General features: G+C 39.1%; 1 protein-coding gene across 2 annotated transcripts in view; it reads left to right on the forward strand.

Annotated features, from left to right (window-relative positions):
* SLC10A7 (solute carrier family 10 member 7) overlaps nucleotides 1-22,802 on the forward strand; it is a 160,264-nt gene that overhangs the window by 132,267 nt on the left and 5,195 nt on the right. For both annotated transcript variants that reach the window (XM_018552974.1, XM_018552975.1), the window contains 3 exons: nucleotides 3,777-3,942; nucleotides 5,935-5,986; nucleotides 7,262-7,335. In XM_018552974.1, coding sequence (XP_018408476.1) covers nucleotides 3,777-3,942; nucleotides 5,935-5,986; nucleotides 7,262-7,335 — 292 coding nt within the window. The remainder of the gene's footprint in view (nucleotides 1-3,776; nucleotides 3,943-5,934; nucleotides 5,987-7,261; nucleotides 7,336-22,802) is intronic.

Here is a 22,802-nt window from a genome sequence, read left to right on the forward strand (position 1 = left end):
TATATATTGCCCAATGGGAAATGTTCAACTTCTCCATATTGCATTGGAGGAAAAATAGATTAAGTTGGGTTTTTTCCGTGGAATGCAGTCTTTGGAATGTTATGCATCTACTTCTTGAGGACCGTAGGAGATTATTCCATAATTACATGTGTATTTCCCCAGTCATCTTTCCAGAACAGAACCAGAGAGAGCTTGACTCTACCCACTGGAAACATGAAAACACAATCGCCCCTGGCTTTAAAAGTAGACTGCTCCCAGCTGCTCAATAGTTACTGTTTTTCCTCCTTTCGGATGGAAATGTTCTTTGAGGAACTCCTGAGTGCAGGCAGGCTTTGTCGGGCTGTACTCCCCATGTGCTAGTCCTACATGTATGCCTGGAATCAGTATAAGTTAGTCACCTTTTATGTCCCCCTGGTCTGCCCTCCCTTTAGTTAATGGCACTGTTTGGGGCCCCCTCTGCAGGTCCATGTTCAGTGAGAGCCAAAACAGACCCAAATTCTGTTCTCTGGGGTGAGACTGTAGTGATTGCTATGGCCAATTGCTCTATGGCCATCAGGCAGTTGATTTCCCCTTGACCTGAGACCCCAGTCACTTGCAGTAGCAGTATGGAAGCAAGCTTGTGATGCTGAGTTTCAGCTGCTGGAATACAAGTGGAGGGGACGGGCTTCCAGCTGACCACCTCTGGTCCTGGTGCAGGGAAGAGTGAACACTAGAATAATTATCCTAAAAAATGGCACAATTCAAAGGCCTACAAAAGCATAAAGTAAGAGTAAATGCGAATTATAAGGTTTCACAATTTTGCTGCTTTGGTTTACCATCACAAATGTGTTGCAAACATGCAATTGTGTTTTAAGCAATGCTAATAACAGTAAAAATCAGTTTACATATTAAGCTTGCTGGCGCACCATTAGTTTGGGTACTGATTTATTTTTCCAAGAGTAATAAGACCATTTTTTGGATGCATACTGAAGCAAGCTCAAGTTTGGAATATCCGTTTAAAAGACTCTATCGTTAATATTTGTTTGGTTAGCTACAAAATAATGTTACACAAAGACAAATATCCAACACTCAATTTTCACTAAGGTTGTTGAGTTGTAAGATTGTATGAACTTTTGCTGTCTGTGTCTTTGACCCATTTAACTACCACTTTTCCAGTTGTGGAAGAGTATGATAAAAAGAAAGTTTTACAGATTTAGAACAGTAGTAGACTCCTAAAGGTATGCTTGTCCTATAGAGGAAGTTGTTTTTTTAGGTGTCGCTACTGTCATGAAAATGTAGTTCATAAATGATCTGAAAGTAAAAGTTTCATTATGCCACACAATTTGTCTGTAGTTCATAAAGGATGGTTTAGCTGCCATTTTAAAGTTCCATCCTGCAATCATGCTAACAGGTTGAATTATTCATGTGCTCCTTAAAATGTCTTAGATTCCTGTGACAAGACCTCTGCACCCGAATTGCCAGCATTGTCCACCTGCTGTTAGTAGAGGTTATCACTGTCTGCTGAGTATTTCATTTATATTACATTACAGAGAATGACGCATAAGATGTGAGACTATTTTGCTTGACTTTGCATCGTCTGTAATTAGGGCCATCGGCTGATAGGCGGAGCTGGGAACTTAGTTGTAGGGATTCTGTAGGTGCGTTTCCTAAGTTAAGCAAAAAGCCAATGTTCTTCCTGAAAGTAGGAGTAAATTTGGCAGTTCAGCCAGTCCAGTTTGAAAGGATTGTTGATCTTTCTGTATAAAGCACTGCAGGCTGCACAACCCTCCCTCTAGCCGAAGCCAGTGCCATGTATTGTTATTCGTGGTACAGATTTCCTGAAAAACTCTTCTGCCCACTGCTGATATCATAAACAAATCCCATACATGCGCATGCCCAGTAAACTGGAACCAAGCGTCATTTTAGAATAACTTTGGCTGTGAGTTTACTGGGTATCGCAAGAGCAGTCGTTGATGCCGGAGGTAGGCTCTAACGTAATTCCGGCAACGTGCTGTGCAGATCCTGGCAATATCAAGGATGCTGAGACTGCTGAGAAGACTGCGCATCCTCTGCCACACAACAAAATGGGCAGAACTCATAAAACAATTGATTTGAAGAACTTTGAAACTATATATTGACATGATGTAAGGTGCAATTGCACAAAGGACAAAGTTTTACTGGTAAGTTTACCTCTGCTTTAAAGGGCTTTGTCTTTAATCCTGTATTAGGGTTAGGAGTTGAGTACTGTTGGAACTGAAGATGACATGTCTATGTATTATACACTTTTATAATTGGAAATACAATAATAAATGTTAAAATGAAAATAGAATATTGATGTTGGCCGTTTAAAAACTGTGATTGACCGTAGGGGTAGAAACTCCACCTATCTGATTACAGTGCTAATATGCTTCAAGAATCATAACGATGCTGTCTCTAGAATAAAGGCTGTACTTTACCTGCAACAGCTTCAGAAAACTTTCAAACATGGATGAACCTTAATACAGGCAAAGGGGGTGCAGCTATTCTCCACCCCCTTACATTTTTATTAGTCCATTGCTATAATGTGCTGCCTCACTGGCCTATAAAAAATGTGCCGGAGGCAGGAAGAGGCAAGCTTCAGTACTATTAGGAAGTGTCTGGACTTTGTCAGACTGGCTCAGCATTTGTCTGTATCTGCAGCATTTCTGAAGCCGATATAGGTATGTGCTGGCATCTCTAGGTGCCTGCACTTTTTCCTGCAGCAGTTTTTTTGAGACAGTGAGGTGAATTTATCAAAACTGGAGCAGACAAAATCTGGAGCAGCTGTGTAAGGCAACCAATCAGCTTCTCTCTTTTATTTTCAAACCTTAATTGAAAAAAACAAAGAGAGAAGCTGATTGGTTGCCCGGGCAACTGTTCCAGATTTTGTCTGCTTCAGTTTTGATAAATTCCCCTCAATGTATTTTTAAACTTTAATTGGTTAGTTTCTCAGTGCTGATAAACCAGCCTTGTCCAACAGTCCAATGTTTTTTAGATCATTTTTTTTACAGTTTATCTTATCCTGCAGCATGTGCAAACAATTCTGAGACTACAGTGTTCTGCTTTTAAAGTTTAAAGGCACTGACTACTCCCCCTTGCTAATTAATTACTCAGGTGGTGATTAATTATTTTCCTCTGCATTAATTTTTAGAAAATAAAAGAAATCAAATGGCATTTATCTTTAGATTTATGAAAACTCCAGATATTCAGACGTTGAATTATTTAAACTCCCCTAACACATACACTTTTGCTTTTCAAGCATAAGTTATAATTTAATTAAAAACTTCTGGCGTATTCCTGGCGTTTTAAATATTAACGTGTTCCATGGATCACTTTCGATTATGTGCCGTCATGAAATTCCTGAAGATGTCACAAATTTAAGGTTCCTGAAGTTGCACTCAGAATTGTCTGTTGATGCAAGAGGGATTGTGATAATTACACACATCCATTAGTATCAGCAGAGGAGATAAACATCAGGGAGTCTTAATGGGCTTGTCTCGGTGACAGCCGGCAAAGAACATTTGACATAATTAAGGATAGATTTGATTCAGTTGAAAATATACTCTCATTATAGGTGCCCAGTGGAAGTTGCACTAAAATTGTTAAATTCCCCAGAATAAGACTGTGGCGGCTGGGAAGCTTTTGAAATCCGCTGTGGCAGTCATTGGAATTATTCACTTCTCTTTATGTCTTTCTGCTGTCAAGTTCATTTTGTGTCGTCCATGTTTGCTCTTACTGTGAGTACTGAAAGAGGCAACCTGTTGACTTCTCTGTTGCAGATTGTGCGGAGGTACATCAAGGACTGGCTGGAGAGGAAGAAACCTCCATTTGGTGCCATTAGCAGTTGTGTCCTTCTTATGATTATCTACACCACCTTCTGTGATACATTCTCTAACCCAAATATTGACCTGGACACTTTCAGTTTGGTCATTATTGTATTTATCAGTACGTATAAAAACCATTTATTTGTATATGCCATTTATTTTCAGTTGTTTTATAAAGACTCGATTAAAGCCAAATATAAATGATGCTTACTTCTATATGGTAGATTCATTTTTCTGCCCATTGGCTGAGGAGTCATATGTATCTGCATTTTTCCTATGATATTGCGTATGGCAGCCTTTTATCGGGTTCTTAGTACTTAATACCTGGACTATGCACTTTACATAAGCAAATAAGAAAATAGCAATGTATGCCTAGCACATGGCATATTTTTCATATGTTTGACATTATTATTATTAGTAATTGTAGTGGTATAATATTGCTAAGAAATAACCACTCCTGATCCCATTCTAATACTTTCGAGAAATCCCAGTCACAGAAAGAAGATAATGTATAGCTATGGTTTGAAAGTGAAAGGTTGTCTGCATTTAAAAAGAATTGTCTACTTTTTTATGTTATGAAGTTAAAGTGTATCTAAAGCCTTTTTTTTTGTTTTGGGTAGAGTGGTGAGGTTTTAGAACCCCTGCTGTTTTTTTTATTGCTATCTGTGTCCTTTCTAGGGAGATTTACTCTGATTTGTCCCAATGACCAACATCTCCAGGACTAAAAGAAAGGGAAAATCCAACATTTTGAGTTGTCACCAGAAAAGCAATAAAGGGGAAATCTCCCACTTTTTCTTAAAACTGTTTGAGGATGTTTCTTTCACTTTGAAAATACTTTCTGTCACTTCCTTTTCTGTCTGGAGGACATTAAGTGAAGGAAGTTGGACAAGTATGGCAACAAAAATTCTATTCTAATAAAACACATTTTAGCTTTAGGCCCTTTTCACAGGAGTGTCATCAGTTTGCACATGTCCATAGTATGGTAAATTCCCATGATTCTTTGCTTCCCCCAGCATGAATTGAGCTTTAGGCCCCTTCACACGATCATTCAGGTTGTCAGATTTCCAACCTACATTTGCAGATGAAAAACGGAGAACAATGCATCTCCATGGCAGTGCAGACGAAAACTGATGACCATCAGTTTATACCAGGAAACATCCATGTCAGCTGAGGTCCGCAATTTAAGACGGATCAGCTCTCCGTTTTGACTGACTGGTACTGATGTAACCTGATGTACACTGATTATCAGTTTACATCAGCTCAGGTTATGTCCATATTTGGGGCTGATGTCGTAATGCAGCCTGCCAAACCGCCTTAATGCAGCCAGCCAAACCGTCTTAGCTGTTCCCAAATTCACATTTAGAAGAGGATTAAAATTGTGTGTCCACTGATCTGATTTCATTCAAGATGCTATATAATCATGGTAACTTTTCCAAAAATGTTTTTTTTACATTTTTATTGTAAATGTTTGTTTTGTAAATTTCACAACTGGGTGGATAGAAATGTAAATCCTTTTGTCAGGGTAAACTGCTCCCATATATGTATATCAGTTGTATATGTGCGGAAATTCAGTAATGTAATAACTGGGTATAACCTGCAAGGAGATAGTTCAACTTCCTGGTCACTTAACGTCATACCTGTAAAGTAAGCCAAGTTCTTCAACATATGTACCAATGGCTCCAGTACTAAATAAATAAAAAAAAGTTAACAATTTTATTAGAAAAGATTTTACTAAAATCCGCAACAAATTCACAGGGAAGAACACTGCAAAGCTTGGAGACCATAGATTTCTATAGAGATCTGAAGATGCTACAAGTGGGCCTATGCAGTAAAGCTAGACCATAATAAAATATTTTTTTAAATTATCATTATTTTATTTTTTTGCATCTCACAGCATCCTACTTCTCAAAAATGACCTGTTGTCTCTGAGCTTTCTAATTTTTTTCCTAACTGTTGTGATCTAATATATTTATCCAATAAATCTAGTTGGCAGTCCCATTTATTTTTTAACATGCAAGTAAAAAGGCAAATTTGGCAACATTAGCTCTAAAAGTATTATATACATCTAATTTGTGTGCTGCAGTAAAAGTAACATTTTTATTTTATCTTGCAGTATTTTTTATTCAGCTAGCATTCATGCTTTTAACATTCCTGTTTTCTACAAGGTAAGTCCCATACTGAGAAATGATTAGTATTGATGAGAAATATATTTCATTTCTTTCACAAGTAGTAGCAAATAGTATTATCATATGGTAATTTCAATTTACTTCAATCTGTGTATAACATTACAGTAGATAAAGTATCTTTATAGCCAAAATTAATTTTCTTAGGATGGCTTTCTCATCTGTGCATTGGGGTAACTTGTGGTATAATATGATTTTTACCATTGTTTAATGCAATACACTATGGCCGTTTCGGTGCACCCTAATGCTGGGCACACACCTTACAACTATCGCAATACTTTTGTCTTGCGATGGTTGTAAGGTACTTAAAAAAACGTACGATCTGCCTATCTTGGACAGGCAGATTGTACTTGCGAGGATCGCAAGCCACGCCCCCAAGGGGTGGGCTTCCGATGACCGGCTTTTATCATACGAACATGCTACACACCTGCCGAACATCGTACGATGCTCGGTGGGTTTTCGAACATGTTCGTAAGTTAAAAGTCGTGCAACCTTACAGTAGTAGAGGTCGCACGGCGTCCACACACCGTACGATCGTGGGATTTCCCGCGATTATCGCAAGGTGTGTGGGGACCTTAATGCATGTGGGTTGCAGTGCAACACAACACACAGATAGAAACCAATCATACTGGGCCTTTCAGATGGTGTATTTGTTTTATGGTTAAATCTGTGTTTTATTAAAGAGTATATGAAGCATACAGAAAACCTATTGGAATAAGCAAGTCAGGATACCAGTATAGACAATGTCAAAACAATGTATCAGAATTAAAGACTTAGAAACCCAGACCTAGTCCACTTAAACATAACAATGACCAAAAGATCCAATAGGCAACTTAAAAAGACCAAATCAAGAAGATGGCTTAGCTCTAGTAATAGTGATCATTACTCCATGTGGTCAATAACAGTTCACTTCATAGCTCATCCCTATGCTAGTTCCAAATCGCTGTATGGGAGATTTAAACATGTATAGGAAGATAGAAGGGAAAACCAGATAAATAGGAGATGACATAACAGAGATAAGGGACTTTGGAATGCAGAAGGAGGGGGAGGTCCATGAGAAATAAAAACTACAGCGAAGCCTACTTCTTGTCGAGGAAGGTCGTCAGAGGTGTATTTGTTTTAGGATAAACTGTCATAAAGTTTTTTTGTAATTGCCATATAATTCTGTGGTTTTCTGTTCTATATTTTTCTGTGTCAAAGCGTATTGAAATGATCTTCAGAAGCCATAAGTAAATCCTGTTTTTGTTTTTTTTCCAGTAAAAATAGTGGTTTTACTCCAGCAGACACAGTGGCGATAGTATTTTGTTCAACCCATAAATCACTTACCTTAGGTGAGTACATATCTATTTATGTAAGATATCTTTTCCTGATTTAATGAATTCATTGTTTTATGTTATTTTCATAATTAGAGCTTAAAGAGCTTTTTCATGAGGAGTAAAACTCTTTCCACTTACAAGGGAATATTGTCGTTTGGTTTACAACCCTCAGCTCATTGTTTCTCAGGAGAACAAGAGACTGTTTACAGTCTGAGCCTTTATCTGTGATGGGTTGTGTTGAGAGAGGGTGCACACACTCTTTTTTTTTTTGCTTGAAAGCATCCCTGTGCCTGTGTTATTCAGATGACTGCTATGTATCTACTTGGTAAGTAAATCATTGGGTTGGAGTGGCCCCAATACTGGGTGCAGAGCCCCGTTCAGCCATTTAGGGGCAATTAGTTGAAGTAAGAAAAATGCATCACTATAGGCACTCTTGTGAAGGAACTGAAAGACTGCTTGCTAGTAAAGGTGCTACCAACATAAATTCTTGGTCCTCTTAGTAGGTACTTCATATACTTTGGATATTTAGTGCTGTGCAAAATATTTCCTAAACTCCCAACAATGTGTAAATGTGCAACACCAAGAATAAAAATAAGCATACACAGGTGCCTTTTATTAAGCACCAAAATAATTAAACTAGTGACAATGTATAAAGTGCATAAAAGTTCTAAATAAAGTGCTTCTATAAAATTCCGAAGACTAATAATTCATCAATGTGTTTATTCCGATTAATACATCAAATAAATATCATATAAAACATATGTGCAATATATCAAGTGCAAAAAGTGTTGAAAAGAAATCGTGATCTCCTATTTTTGGGGCTATTGCAACAGCCCCAATAACAGTCCAATATAAGAAGCAAAAAACTGTGATGCAGACCGATAACCCTGCCCTCGTGCAGAGCCGAGCCCTTAAGGTAGTTCACAAAGCAAAGTGTTTGATCATTGGAACCGTCAAGATAGGCTTAATTGAAGTTTATACTCGATCGTATATCCTGCTCCTCAAGTAATCTCCCACGATCCACCAGACAATCAATCCAGAAATGTTAGCAATGGTCAAGATAGGCTTAATTGAAGTTAAACTCGATCGTATATTCAGCTCCAATAATCTCCCACGATCCACCAGATAATCGACCTCCAATGCCGCCAATCACAGCCCCGAATCCAAAAGATAATAACAATCGCTCATTGTGCAGCACATAACAAAAACTTTATTTTAAAATAAGTATCGAGTCGGATCTAAAACTTCAAAAATTTGCCGGTAAGTACAATGATACACTCCTTCCACAGACTCGTGGAATCCTGGCACAGGGTCAGTAGGTCCGCCCCTACTAATTTACACATTGTTGGGATTGTGAATATTTAGTACTGTGCAAAATATTTCCTATATCATTGAAGAGTGAACACGCTCTGAGCATAGCAGTTATATATTTCGCCCATCTATAGGAGTCGTGAAATATTGATACACTTCATATACTTTAAAGCCTACCATACCTCTAAAAATCTGCAAGTACAATTTCTGTTCTATCTGCAATACTAAAGCTGTGAAATGTGAGAACCTTCCTAAACAATGCTCCAAATTTGTATCCAATCAGGCAGGTGTATATATTACATAGATCTTGGTACATCTAGTAGAGATTGTAAAATCTGTTTGTATAATGTATAGTCAACTTAAACATGAACTTTAACTGTGCCCAAAGAAGCAGGACTGGGGGCCAATATTTACTATATGCCCCCTCCAGTTGAGCTTTTCACCATTACTGACTTAAACAAGGTCTAAAGGCACCAGCTTCACATTAGGTACACAGAACAAGCATTGTAAAATTTGTAAAAAGGCTTAGTGCTAATGTGCCAAAATATTTTCTTTTGTAAACATATATCCTTGCCTTTTCTGAGTAGCAGCTTCTGCTGTTTTTGTGCTTCCAGCTCATCTCCTACATTGCCTTGGGTCACATGCAGCTGGGCTTCAGGCTGTAGGAGATGCTGGCAGAGTAGAGAGGTGGTCGAGATGTTGGCAGGACATTAGGGAAGAGGTGTGGTGCCGTGAGGGAGTAGAGAAAAAAACAGTGTACGAGTTTATGAGCACAGTGCTTCTACATGTGTGACTATAATGGGAAATTTTAGGAAAGCAGGATGAAATTTGGACAAAGGCATATAGGAAATGTATGTGGATGTTGTTCTCAGCAACTATTCAGAGATATTTATGGGGAATAAATGGACATAGATATTTAAAGATACTGAATGATAGATGTTAAAATGGCATGCTGAAGCAGCTATGGTTTGTTTTATGACTTTAATGAGACTTTAATGGGCTTTGTTCACTGTGAAGAAGTGGCCATTTTAGTAGATGCAATGCTTTGCTTCCTCCTGTCAGAGCTGCCCTCTTGAGAACTGGTGATCTGATGGCTGGTGGGGGAGTAAGAAGTAGCAGGAGAGGTGCAGAAAGCACATATCCAAAGAATTCATGATACAGAGTCAGGTAGATCCTTGCACTGCAGGTCCTCAGGTACAGTTTCCACTTCAGCAAGGAAAAATGGTGAGCAACACAGTACTGACCAAAGCAAATCTTACTCCAAATGTGGTGAGACTAGTAATAGAAGGTGGAGTGTCTTAGGATCTTACATTGCAGATATACAGCTATGAGGCTCAAGACACACTTGTGCCCAGGCACAGCAAGTGCACTGCTATGTTTCAGAAGGAATTCAAGGCAGAAGGCAAATCTTTTAGGGTATTGTTTAGGCACAATTAGCATTTCTAGATTTCTCCCAAAAAATAGCAAACCTACACTTTTTTTTTTTTTCAGGTTCAGATCCATTTTAACAACCAGCTCATCTCTACATCTTGTGTTACCTTTATGATCTGATTTCAACAATGCAGAGTATTTTGAATGACCTATTCGCTAAAATTAAACTGACAGGCATATTGTTCAGTGGTATTGTATAGTTGATGATTTTCAGTGATGCATAGAAAATATGGCAAGTGCACAGGAGAGTGTCTCTTTTGATGAATTGCAAGAGATTAGAAGTTTCTCTGGGAACATTTATAGAACCTAGGACTACATACATTTACTTTATAAAATCGTGAACAGTTTCCTTATAACTTGAATGCTAAATGGCAGAGACAGTAATGCATTCTTGCCCAGAAATGAGTGAAGCTCATTTACATTTTTTTCCTCATTTAGATGTCATCTATCAGCATTAAATTTGCTGTGTGGTGTCCCATCCTTGATCTGTACACCGTTCAGCACAAACCTTTTGATGTCTGGACTGCCAGACAATTGTTTCAATTTTTGGCCTTTGTGTTGCATTAAATGTAAACTGTTACCATATAACCTAAAAGTGATTTCAGAAAAACTGCATCTTTCTGTGAAAACATACTGTGGATTGGGTCCCTATAATAGTAACTGCAAGACTCACCTAGATAGTCAAACTCAGGCAATATAAATAAAGGTAAAATAGTGCAATGCTAAATCTAACATAAAAAAGTCTGAGCTTTATGACGATTTAAGGATATATGTTAGGATTCCACCAGAATACCAATCATTACTGGTTCCCTTTACTAAATAGGGTTGTGATTTGGGATAGTTCCCAAAGCCTACTTGGGGAGTGACTGGCAATTGCATCATCATGACAGCCATTTGACTCTTCAGCAAGTTGCACAGCATCTCCTGCGGATAAAATGTAGATAACTTCAGCATTAGCCAATAAAAATTGCCAACAGCATTATACAAAGTGTGGTAACCAATAGGAAACCTATTTCAGTTTACACATCATAGCACAACACTACCTTGTTAAACAACTCCCGTCTTCCCTCTGGCTGTGTCTTCTCCTCAACAGGAAGTGGATAGTTTATGAAATATTATATGCCCAAGCAGCTCAGCTGGGATGGGTAGAGTGGTATTTCCAGGCATACTCTGATGCCGAGCTGGAGTTGTAGGAGACAGTGTTATGTGTAGAAACACTATGTGTTGTGCACATCATAGCACAACACTACCTTGTTAAACAACTCCCGTCTTCCCTCTGGCTGTGTCTTCTCCTCAACAGGAAGTGGATAGTTTATGAAATATTATATGCCCAAGCAGCTCAGCTGGGATGGGTAGAGTGGTATTTCCAGGCATACTCTGATGCCGAGCTGGAGTTGTAGGAGACAGTGTTATGTGTAGAAACACTATTGAATAATAATGGGAGAGCAAGTAATAATGAACATTACAGGCATAAATGGACGACATTCAGATTCCTAGTGCTACTGAGCCTATAAAGTATGCACAGGCAGTGATATTCCCAAGAGAGATGCTGCAGTGCTGCTTAAATGGGCAATATTCTCCTAGTCAAAAAGTGTGTGTGTGTGTACCAGTAGGTTAATTGGCTGCTAGGGACTTTATTGTGATACGTTGTTATATGTAATGTATATATGATGTTATATAAACATATTCGGTTTAATTTAACTTTCACTTGCTCTGTGACAGTAGAAAATACTCTTTGCTTGGTACGTTATGTGTGCGCTAACCCCACTTACAGGCCTCCGTCCTTAACTTTGCTATGTTTCTGTATCACATATATTTCCATCTAAACACACAAATGTGTTTCATTTATTTTATTAGTACGGTTGCCATTGATTGATTAGTATGTGGTATTAGTACTTTTCGTCGATTGATTGAGGATGAAGTGACTATTTGACCTTTAATTATGAGGCACCACATTGAAAATGACATTGAGCTATAGCTTCTTGTAATCCAGCTGGAATACCCAGCAGGAAACCATTTGGAGTTCATTCAGGATGATTGAGAATGCCTCGAGAAAACGCTCTACTGTCACTTGAGCTCCTATAAAGATAACCCAGCCTGCTTTGCTCATGCACGCTTATGTTTTGCATGTATGATAAATCCTGGCAAATATGTGTCTCATCAAACAGACAACTACAAAAATAGCCACACACAGATTACAATGTGCATTGACTGTAAAACTAAGATACTTAAAGCGGACCCTTTTGAGGGGTTTTGGATAGACTTTTAAGGGGTACACCCTTGGCTAGTTTATCTTATACTGCCTGGGTTCCCACTGGGGAGTGTTTCCTTCACTTCCTGCTATGGTGACACCTAACCCTGCAGAATCCCTAATAGTGGCTCAGACAGCAGTAAAAGCAAAAATACGTATTTGTATTCTTGTTTTTGTCCCTGATCATGAGATCTGTCCTGACTCCCTGTCCTGGTGAAGTGACATAACAGGAAGTGAGATGAAATCTCTCCTACAGGGACACAGACAGCAGTAAAACCCTGACATGGGTTTTCACCCCTCCAGCAATATCCAGACCCCCCAAAAAATGTTTGGGCTGAATTTCCACTTTGATTAATTTATTACACTTATTATAAATATATATTTTAGTTTAAAATTGCCTATAGTACAAAATAGGACAACAATGGGTAGAGAAACAGAACAGCTTTATAAACGTGCAGCACTCTTGGTGATATTTACCATGGAAAAATATAAATGTAAGCCTTTTACAGCGCTATGGAAGGAGAGGAATACAAATGAAGAGACTGAGATGTTGGTAGCATTGTGGGGGGGGTGAGGGTAATGCCCACTGGGGGATTAGGCCCATTCCCACGGCTTGCGCCTGGAATCCATTTTTAAGTTATCAGCCATTTACCCATACATGTGTCACTTGGGCGGCCTTAAATTCTTTTCTTGCTGGCGGGCAGCCCAATCGGAAATAAATTTGCCCCTCTATGTTGGTTCCCAACAATTACAACATGGGGTAATTTAAGCAGTTGTTGAACCAAACATTAGTATTAAACACTCAAACCTTTTTTCAATAATGAATCCATATCAAACAAATATACAGTATATTGCCCAGCAAAGCATTGCTTTACATTTTTGCCTAAATAGGGCAGAGGGCCAGGGGGAAGGGGAGTAGCATGATTTGCTGTGTCTCTGGAGACGCACACAGCTTACTAGCACACACAAGGGTGACTGCATAGCACTCTGCTTGCATTCACCCTTGGTGACTGACTGCAAGCAGAGTCACTCTAAAACAGGAAGTCAAGGCCAGCGCTCAGGGGACCAGCTTTTAGTACAGGAAACTAAAACCTCTAAACATCAAGGAGCAGCATCCATTGTAAGTGATTTCATCAGCATTTGAAATAATTTAGAATCCATTTGAGTTTAATATCACTTTAATGCCTTCACATAAAAATAAGCAGAAAGCCACTCACTGACTTTTTAGTTCTGTTCAACAAATATGCGATCAGCTTTCACTTAAGATGGCCACTTTGGCATAGCGGGAATAGATTTTGAGATTAGTCTAGTGATAACTTATTTTAAATATATACAGCTTGATTGCCAGTAATGTAACCAACTAAGAGCTAGTATGTTGCTGAGTCTTGCTGTATTACAGTAGGCCTTTATAACTTCTGTCCTGGCCACAAGGGTTAACTAGATAGTTAGATTGGAAGTGAGCTATTCTCTTCAATTTATGGTTACTGAGATGCACAGAATATTGTATCAGAAATATATGGACGCTCCATGGGCTTTCTAAATTGGTGAGTTGAAGTGTTTTGCATTGAAATCTGTTTTTAGTTACTTACTTTGTCTTCTGCCACCTGTAAGCCAACTTTATATGCAGTATAATCTTTTCAAGGCCTGAAAATTCCAACTAACCACAACTATACAGATTGTGGTGGGATTGTTTAATTTTACTTTAATGCAGCAATCATGAAAAAATGGGCAGGCTTTTGCATAGACTTGATCACATTGGGCAATATTTATGTGGACAAGGCACGGCTTCATCTTTAAAAATGATGAGACGCTCTAGTAGCTGTATTCTTTATATATTCGCCTTCCAATATGCTTCTGTTCCCTTGGTCATCGGATCTAGAATTCTAGCCAGTAAACGTACTGAAACATTTATGTTGAGTTTCTTGTCTTGCAAGTTGATAAAATCTTCCAAATTCTCTCTACCATATGCAAGTGAAAGAATATGTGGTACTTTTTAGCAGGTTTTGTCTATAGATTTAATGCTCTTGATGGCATACTTCAATAAAAATATTTCCATCTAGAAAAAAATTGAAGTTTAGAAGCTGATCGGCATAGAAATTAACCCAGTTACTTATCATAGAGTGAGTTCTCACTAGGAAAAAAAGAGTGTGAATGTTTTACCTCCATCTCACACCCAGCATAGAAATCCTTTGATTCCAACATTTCTCAGATGTGTCCAGAAATGTCACCAAAGGCTTTCCTTCCTGATGCCTCCTCTTCATCTGTACATACTGCTAGCAGTAGGTTTTTATTAATATTTAGAAAGTTTGCCTCCAGCAGTACTAAAGTGAGCATCAGAGAAACAACAGTTGTTTACCACGTTTGAACTGAAGGATCTCGCCCCAGAGATATGCTTTCACTTGAAGTGTACATCTTTCAATCTCAGCCCGCTACAAAGAGACGCATGAATAACAATTGTCATTTCTGGGCCGTACCTCTCCAATTATTTATTTGGTTTGTGTCTTCCAAGAAATGCACATAATGGAGAGAGACACTCAAAGCCCAATCGCTACTTTTAATGACAGCACGTTCATATGTCTCTGTGACATGTGTGTGTACATAAAGAGAATAGAATAAACAGTCTTCTTAGAGGAAATTGTTAATAGCATTAACCTCCGTTACTGGGCATATCCAGGAGCATTACCAGATTGAGATGTAACAATCCTTTTCCACTTCTCATGTAGCTGTTTAGCGCTCAGCTGCTACACTTCCATAATATACATAGTCCTGAACATTGTTGCCTACATGAAGTCAGTTAAATGTGCGATGAAATAGCAGAGCCCTGAGGCTACTACAACCACAATCCTCATCACTGATTACAAAATAATACTTAATGGACGGTATATGGAGTGTGTATGATGGTATTCGTCAGTACCAAAATCACAAAGTAATTAATAATTAAAAATGGATTGTAAAAAAGTAGGTACGAAATATTGTCAGTACTTTCATATGTATGTTCAAAATTGAATTCCATTTATAATTTGTTAAAAGAGATCATTTCAAAAATGATTGTACACATCAATATGCAATTTATAAATATGTCCAGTATTGGAACAGGTCACACAATGGGATTTCCAGTTCTGTATGCATTTCCTAGATATAATCTACTTCCTCAGGAGATGTGAAGGTTGTACAGTCTGCAAAATAGGAATGCAGATCAGATGTTAAGCTAGTTTTATCATTGAGACTAATATAATATCACCTATTAAGGAAGTAAGTCCATGAATTCTTAAGTAAAATTTTAAAGGTAAATTATTATTATTATTATTATACATGATTTATATTTAAAAAAAATTTTGATAATATTTTATACTTTAAAAGTCCTGCTTTATTTTTACCAATTTTTGATTGTAAATTACACATTTATATACAGTATTTCAGCCAATTTAAAATTGCCTCCTAAGTGCTTGGACCAAATTATTTAAAGAAAGTGGGTTTATAACTATGCGAAAAAATATAAAAAACATTATGGTGACATCTGCCTAAGAAGGGCTATCGCCTCACTGTGGGGAGATTTCCCTATTTACTTTGTGCTTTGTGTGGGACAGGTAGTGGAGGAAAAGCATACCGCTTTTTAACTGCTTCTTACAGTAAATGTGAGTGGGTGTTTTTTAAACATCCCTGTCCGTCCCGCTCATGCGTGCCACTGGGTGGTGTGCACGAACAGGGAAACTGCTTAAATTGTAAACAGCCCCACCGACGAAACTGTGTTAGCCGCACTGAGGTCAGATTTGGCTTCCTTACTGGATAAACGACTTAAACAACGCTTGCGATACATATCCTACCGATTTTATGAACACGGTAACAAATGTGGTAGACTCCTTGCTAACGCTTTAAAAAAACGTAGACAGATGACGCATGTGCACAAAGTCCGTACCAAGCCCGGAGACGAGGTGCTCCATACTTCCAAAATAGCGGAGGCCTTCCGCTCCTATTACGCTGACCTTTATAATTTAGCACAGACGGCTTCACCCATGACTGAGGCTCAGCGCCGCTCCCGTATACGTGCTTACTTGACTGACGCTGGTGGCCCTGCCATTTCCCCTGAGGTGGCCGAGATATTGGATAGGCAGATCACCCTTCTTGAATTGGAAGGGGTGGTGAAATCCATGCCGGGGGGTAAAAGCCCAGGGCCTGATGGATATACGAGAGCCTACTATCACACTTTTTAGTCATAAATGTATGAAAACTCCGAAATAAAGATTACATAAAAAAAAATTGTAAACAGCCAGCGATGGCTGTTTACATACAAGCAGTCCGGCGCCTGTAGAGCCGCTGGATCGCTTGTATTATGCATGTGGGTGTGCGCCCTCGCTCTGCCGCTGATGATCCCTAGCTCCGCTGTACCCGGTGCGGCTCAGTCACCGGAGATCAGAAGGAGATCATTACACGATATCCCTCTGATCTCCCCGCCGGTCTCTGAATGTATATCTCATCACTTCCGCATTCAGCTGTCATTCTCTGGCTTCTGTAGCTGGAGAGAAGCCAATGAAGCAAATCTCTGCTTCATCAGCTTCTTTGGGGGTCCCTAGGTGACAGACCCCTGATGTCTCCATAAAGAGAAACCTGTCTATGTAAATTGGCTATCACATAGCAATAAAGTAAGCTAAGAAGCCCCCTATGTGATAGCCAATTTACACAGACAGGTCCTCTTTATGGAGCAATAAAGTTCCAGAAAAAAAAATAAGTCACTGTTAAAAAATTATTCTTTTTTTTTAAACGTGCCCCGCTTACACACAAACATGCATCGTTTGCATCTACGTGCGAAAGTGCCGATTGCGCCGCAATGTGTAACATATCACTGCAAAAGTCAGAGTGAGGACAATAATATAGGGTCATTAATCACTGATAACACTAAACTGATGAGCGGTAAAAGCTTTTAAAGCGTCGCCTATGGCCAATTTTGGGTATGGTATTTTTTTTTGCGGTTGCGCGGGCGCATGCAAATTTGAAGCTTGACATGTTTAGTGTCCATTTAACGAACGTGACCCCGTCTGTTATATTTTGTCAAAAATTTGGGCAAGAATAAATGTTTTTTAACATAACGTTTTTATTTAAACTTTCGTTATATAGTAAAAAATAAAAGTGCTGATTAAATACCACCAAAGAAAGTTTTATCTTTCCCAAAAATGGTATAAAATGAATTTCAGTACAGCGTTGCATGACGGAATAAATGTCAAAGTACTGCAGTGCTGAATACTGAAAAATGGCCTGGCCAGGAAGGGGTCTTCAAGTGGTTCAAGAGGTGCTTACACACTTCCTGTACGTATGCACAGCACTATAAGAGTGGTACAGAAGACACCAGCATCAGCCTGTGATGAAAATACAATAAAGACGATTATTTCTCATGCAGGTTTATCATGTCTCTGGAATTATGTGCACAGAGATTTTTACTTAATAAAGCAAGGTGTGTGTGCCAATTACAGTAACTAAGGGCTACCAATCAGCATGTATCTTTTATTTTTCTGACAGCTCTAATATTAATACAATATATTCAGTTTATATGGTATACTGCTGTATATACACCATTATTGACCCCTTTTCACTGATGCAAATAGACTCACTAATAGGAACTCTCTGCTGTTAATGCACAAGTATGGAGAGCGCCGTTCCAGCTGATGCTACAATCGGTAATGTTGGTGATCTAGGGGAGCAGTGATATAATTTCTTCGGTCATGTGGCAGTGCTCAGGCCTAGTGATTGGCTGCTAGGCCTGAGCACTGTGCCAAGGACACAGGTCACATGCACCCCCTTACAGGAAGACGCTGGGTAGTGTCAGCAGCCACACATAAAGGAGCGGTGAGGGAGCACAGACAAGGTGAGTATATGGAAATGCATTAAAGACACAGCAAGGTGCATAGCTGCCACAAATAGGCCTTCCCCTCATGTAGCAATGTATATAAGCCGTTGTTTTTTTTGTTTCTTTTGTTTTAACTCCTGGGTCTGCAATCCTGGACAGCAAAATGAGCCAGTATACTTGAGATCTGATTCAAATACACTGTAGATGAGACAGATTTTCAATAAAACAAGTGGTCAGAGGCAGTTTTTTTTTACTGGTGCCTTGCTACTATAGAGCAGTGGGAGGAATTTTTTCATCAAGTTGCAGTTTTTAAAGAAAATCTCACACTGATCAGGTTATAGTTGTGTAATTACAAGCCTATTAATCCTGGAATATTGTACTGATCATTTTGATGGCTTTGCCAGGTCTGCCACATCACAACACATGTGGAGTGAGGCTGTAGAATTTTGAGTGGAGCCGAATGTAAACCTATATGCATGACCTGCTCCATGGATTAGGTTTATTGTGAGAAGCCTTTGTGAACTAAGGTTTGCAAGCAAATATCGTGTTACAAATATACACTAATCAGCCATAGCATTATGACCACGGGTGAAGTGAATAACATTAATTATCTTGTTACAATTGCGTCTGGAAGTGGGTGGGATATATTTGGCAGCAAGTGAATATTGTGTCCCTGAAGTTGATGTGTTGGAAGCAGAAAAAATACCAAAAGCACCTACAATGGGCATCAGAATTGGACCACGGCACAATGGAAGAAGGTGGCCTGGTCTGATGAATCTCATTTTCTTTTACATCATGTGGATGGCCGGGTGCGTATGTGTTGCTTACCTGATGAAAAGATGGTACGAGGATACACTATGGAAAGAAGGCAAGCCGGCGGAGGCTGTGTGACACTTTGGGCAATGTTCTGCCTCCGCCAGGGTCCTTGGGTCCTGCCATTCATGTGGATGTTACTTTGACACGTACCACCTACCTAAACATTGTTGCTGATTAAGTACACCTCTTCATGGAAATGGTATTCTCTGATGGTAGTGGACTCTTCCAGCAGGATAATGCCCCCTGCCACTCTGCAAAAATGGTTCAAGAATGGTTTGAGGAACATGACCACAATATTTTGGATATGCTAGAAAAACAAATCTGATCCATGGAGGCCCAACTTCACAATCTACAGGACTTGAAGGATTTGGTACTGACGCTTGGTGCCAGATACCACATCATACCTTCAGAGGTCTAATTGAGTCCATTCCTCGAAGGGTCAGGGCTGTTTTGATGGCAAAAGGGGGACCTACTTGATATTAAGCGGGTGGTCATATATAATAAACGTATCTGTGAACCTACAACCAGTAAATATATGTTCTTCAAATGTAGTGTTACCTGTGAGTGTTTTGCACTTTATCAGTTGGAGAACTTTTGAGCCTATGTTAGTTTGTCATAATGCTGCTTAAAGTGTGTATAAACCTAAAGTCAGAAACTGACGAGGTTGCAACCCCAGTACCCGTACAATGTCGCAGTCAAATAGAGAGTCCCACCGCACTCCTGACCGAGAAGCCCCATACAATGCTGAAGTGGCCGCGGATGGCGCCGCCAAATACTTGCAAAACACAAAAATGGTCACCAGCACTCCAGGTTTTCTTCAAAACGAAATCCTTTTATTTTGATTTTGTTTGCCCGATGAAGGGACCGGACAGGTTCCGAATCGTTGCCACGCATGGTGATATGACCTGCATGAATGAATAAAAGGATTTTGTTTTGAAGAAAACCTGGAGTGCTGGTGGCCATTTTTCTGTTTTGCACATACAGTGTTGCAGACTTTTTTATGAATTATTTTTTTTTTTCTTTCCGACTATTTTATATTATTACATGTTATTTCTGAACTTCTGTTTTAAGGGTGAGAACACTCGCTCATTCTTTCGTAATGCAGCAGTGTCTTTTTTCATCCTGCCACCATTGAAAGACTACAGGCATGCGCGTTTGTGCTCTACATGCCTGCTAAAAATCCCAGTTCACAGATACCTTCATATTATGTGGAAGTGGTATCCCAAGCAACAGTAGCACCCTTCACTTCCCTTGAGTGCCAGAGGTCCTGTACATTCACAAACATCAGTAGGTGATGTCGCGGTGCATGTTTTTGGCACCCATGACTCTCAGGAATACAGCACGCAGTTGCAAGCCTTCTGTTATAAACTAGAAAAAAAAAGGTATTTATGCTGGACATGTTTCATTTTAAACACTGGTTTGCTGCTTGCCTATGCATGTACCTCAGTTAAAGCCAGTGTTATTGGTATATGTTTATATTAAATTGTAGATATGTTTACATTAATTTATATTAAATTACTTAATTTGGCTTCAGTTCTGTTGGCTGGCTTTAGATTACAATCCATACATGTATCTTTAGAGAGATGACTTGCCATGGTGGGGATACATTCTAAAATATTACCCCCTCCCCTTTCTTTTAGAGCAATTTTTTTTCAATTGTGCTACTTATTTTTCTTTTAATGATATACATTGCTGCTGCAGTTTGCATACACTATATATATATATAGATATAGATATCTATATAGAGATCTATATCTATATATAGATATATATGTATATACTTTTCCTTACAATTCAGATGAAAAACTTGATAGGGAACATTTTGCTTGAATGATAAATGTGCGTTAACAAATAAGATACATCAAAACTTCTTCAGTGACTTTCAGTTCAAGGAAATGTTCAACCAGCACTACACTGAATAAGCCTTATGTGGACATTTTGATATGTTTTAATATAATTTATGTTCAAATAATGCACAAAAATTTGTTTCTTTTAGAGGTGAGAAAGATTCCCCATAATGTTATGTTAGAGGGATGCTCCCATTTGAAGCCTGTAGTTGACAGATGTCACCTGAAAGAGCTGCTTATGGATTATCCTGCAGTGTCAAACTCTGTTGTGTAATTTTAGAGGAATGTGTCATGTGCGACATGGAAAGATGGCAAGCTGTACATTAGTGATTTCCCCAGTGCTCCGAGCAGGTAGTAATGTGTTAGGAAGTGCTCGGTCTCCACTGTGTACTGCTTTAGCATGGGGAAAAAAATCTGTTTGGAGAGAAATGACTTGAGTCGTGGAGGAATCCATTTGCAATGTGTGCCATCTAACATCTCTCAGACAATGCATTGTATTAAAGAGGCATTTTTGATTAATGTTTTATAAACACTTTTCAGCATGACAGCCTAAAGTTCCTCTAAATGTGTGCTTGGTGCTCACTTCCATAAAGTCAAATGCCACCTCGTAAAGTCTCGTCGGAGTCTGTCAACCATAGTGACTCTGAATTTCTACCTTTTAAAGCATTAAAATTAATTTGCTTCGTTTATACAGCTTCGGTGATAGCACTATGAAAAGACGCATAGCCTCACATTTGCCTAAATGTGTTATCCAGTGTGTCTTTTATTCATGGATGTTTGTGCTCTTCACGAAGTACCACAATACACTTTAGCATCCACCTCCTGCTGCGGAATGTATGAGATCCTGTGAACTTGTGTGTGTCATTTTATTACTGCTGATCGATGCTGAAGGGGAAAATGTAGCAAAAATACAACTGTGCCTGTAAGACTCACGCAATACAGAGTTCAACCTTCAGTACGACTTCAGTGAATAAAGTTCTGTATAGTTCAGTGTAAATATATCAGTTGGCAGGCACCATGGTACACCAAACTGAAATATTACAATACTTATATTGCTCTATTAACAAGTGATTTTTTAAGTTACAGTACACTTCAGCCAAAATTAAAAATGTATATGTAAATGCATAGAGCAGCAGTCCCAAAGTACCGGCCGGAGGGCCAATTGCGGCCCGCGAACCGGTACTCTGTGGCCCGCGGTCAGCTGACAAGTCAGGTAAGCCATCATGGACTGTGTACCCGGCTTGCAGGAGCAGCTAGATGGTCTACATCTCTGTTGGATGCAGACTGTAGAGCTGCTCCTGTCGCTGCTGGCATACAGATCCTTTCGGCCGGCGTCTTCACTAAACGCAGGCCGAAAGGATTGATTAGTAAGGTCTGCAGCAGACCTTACTAATCAAGAGCACAGACTACCCACTTAGGGTTTTAATTTTTCATCCAGACATTGCAGTAGGACCCTAGGCTCTAACTATTGCCGGAATCTGATGATCTGGGAACCCCTTTTACCTATCTGCATTTATAATACAGAAGAGCTATTCCCAAGCACATGAGTGCAGTAGCCTTGCTGTCTCTTACATACTAAAAGCAAGATTTAACCAAGTGTGAGTAGAAGCCACCAATCAGATTGAACCCTGTCATGACATGTTGTATATAATTGGTGATACAAGTTGGGAGAGAGGAATTTACACAGGATATGTTTTAGGAAGCATGCTCCCACTAAAGAAGTGAAGAGCTGTGTGAATTATGGCTGCATGGAATTGCAGAAAACTCAGGTTAAGGTAAATGTGAGCGGGCTTGCTGATTTAGCACCTCTGCACTATTTTCTAGGCAGCATTATTAGCAGGGTTGTGCAAATAAATGAGAGTTTTGACAATTGTCAGCCTCTAGTCTAAATAAGTAAGCATAAATGATAATGAATGAAGTCATAATAGTCAGTGCCACTGGCTGCAGTATGAAACCTGATTTTTTTTATTTTTTTAAACCTTCAATC

This window comes from Nanorana parkeri, unplaced genomic scaffold (genome assembly GCF_000935625.1).
Source record: "Nanorana parkeri isolate BGI_ZX_2015 unplaced genomic scaffold, ASM93562v1 scaffold104, whole genome shotgun sequence".
In the NCBI taxonomy this organism is placed as follows: Eukaryota; Metazoa; Chordata; class Amphibia; order Anura; family Dicroglossidae; genus Nanorana; species Nanorana parkeri.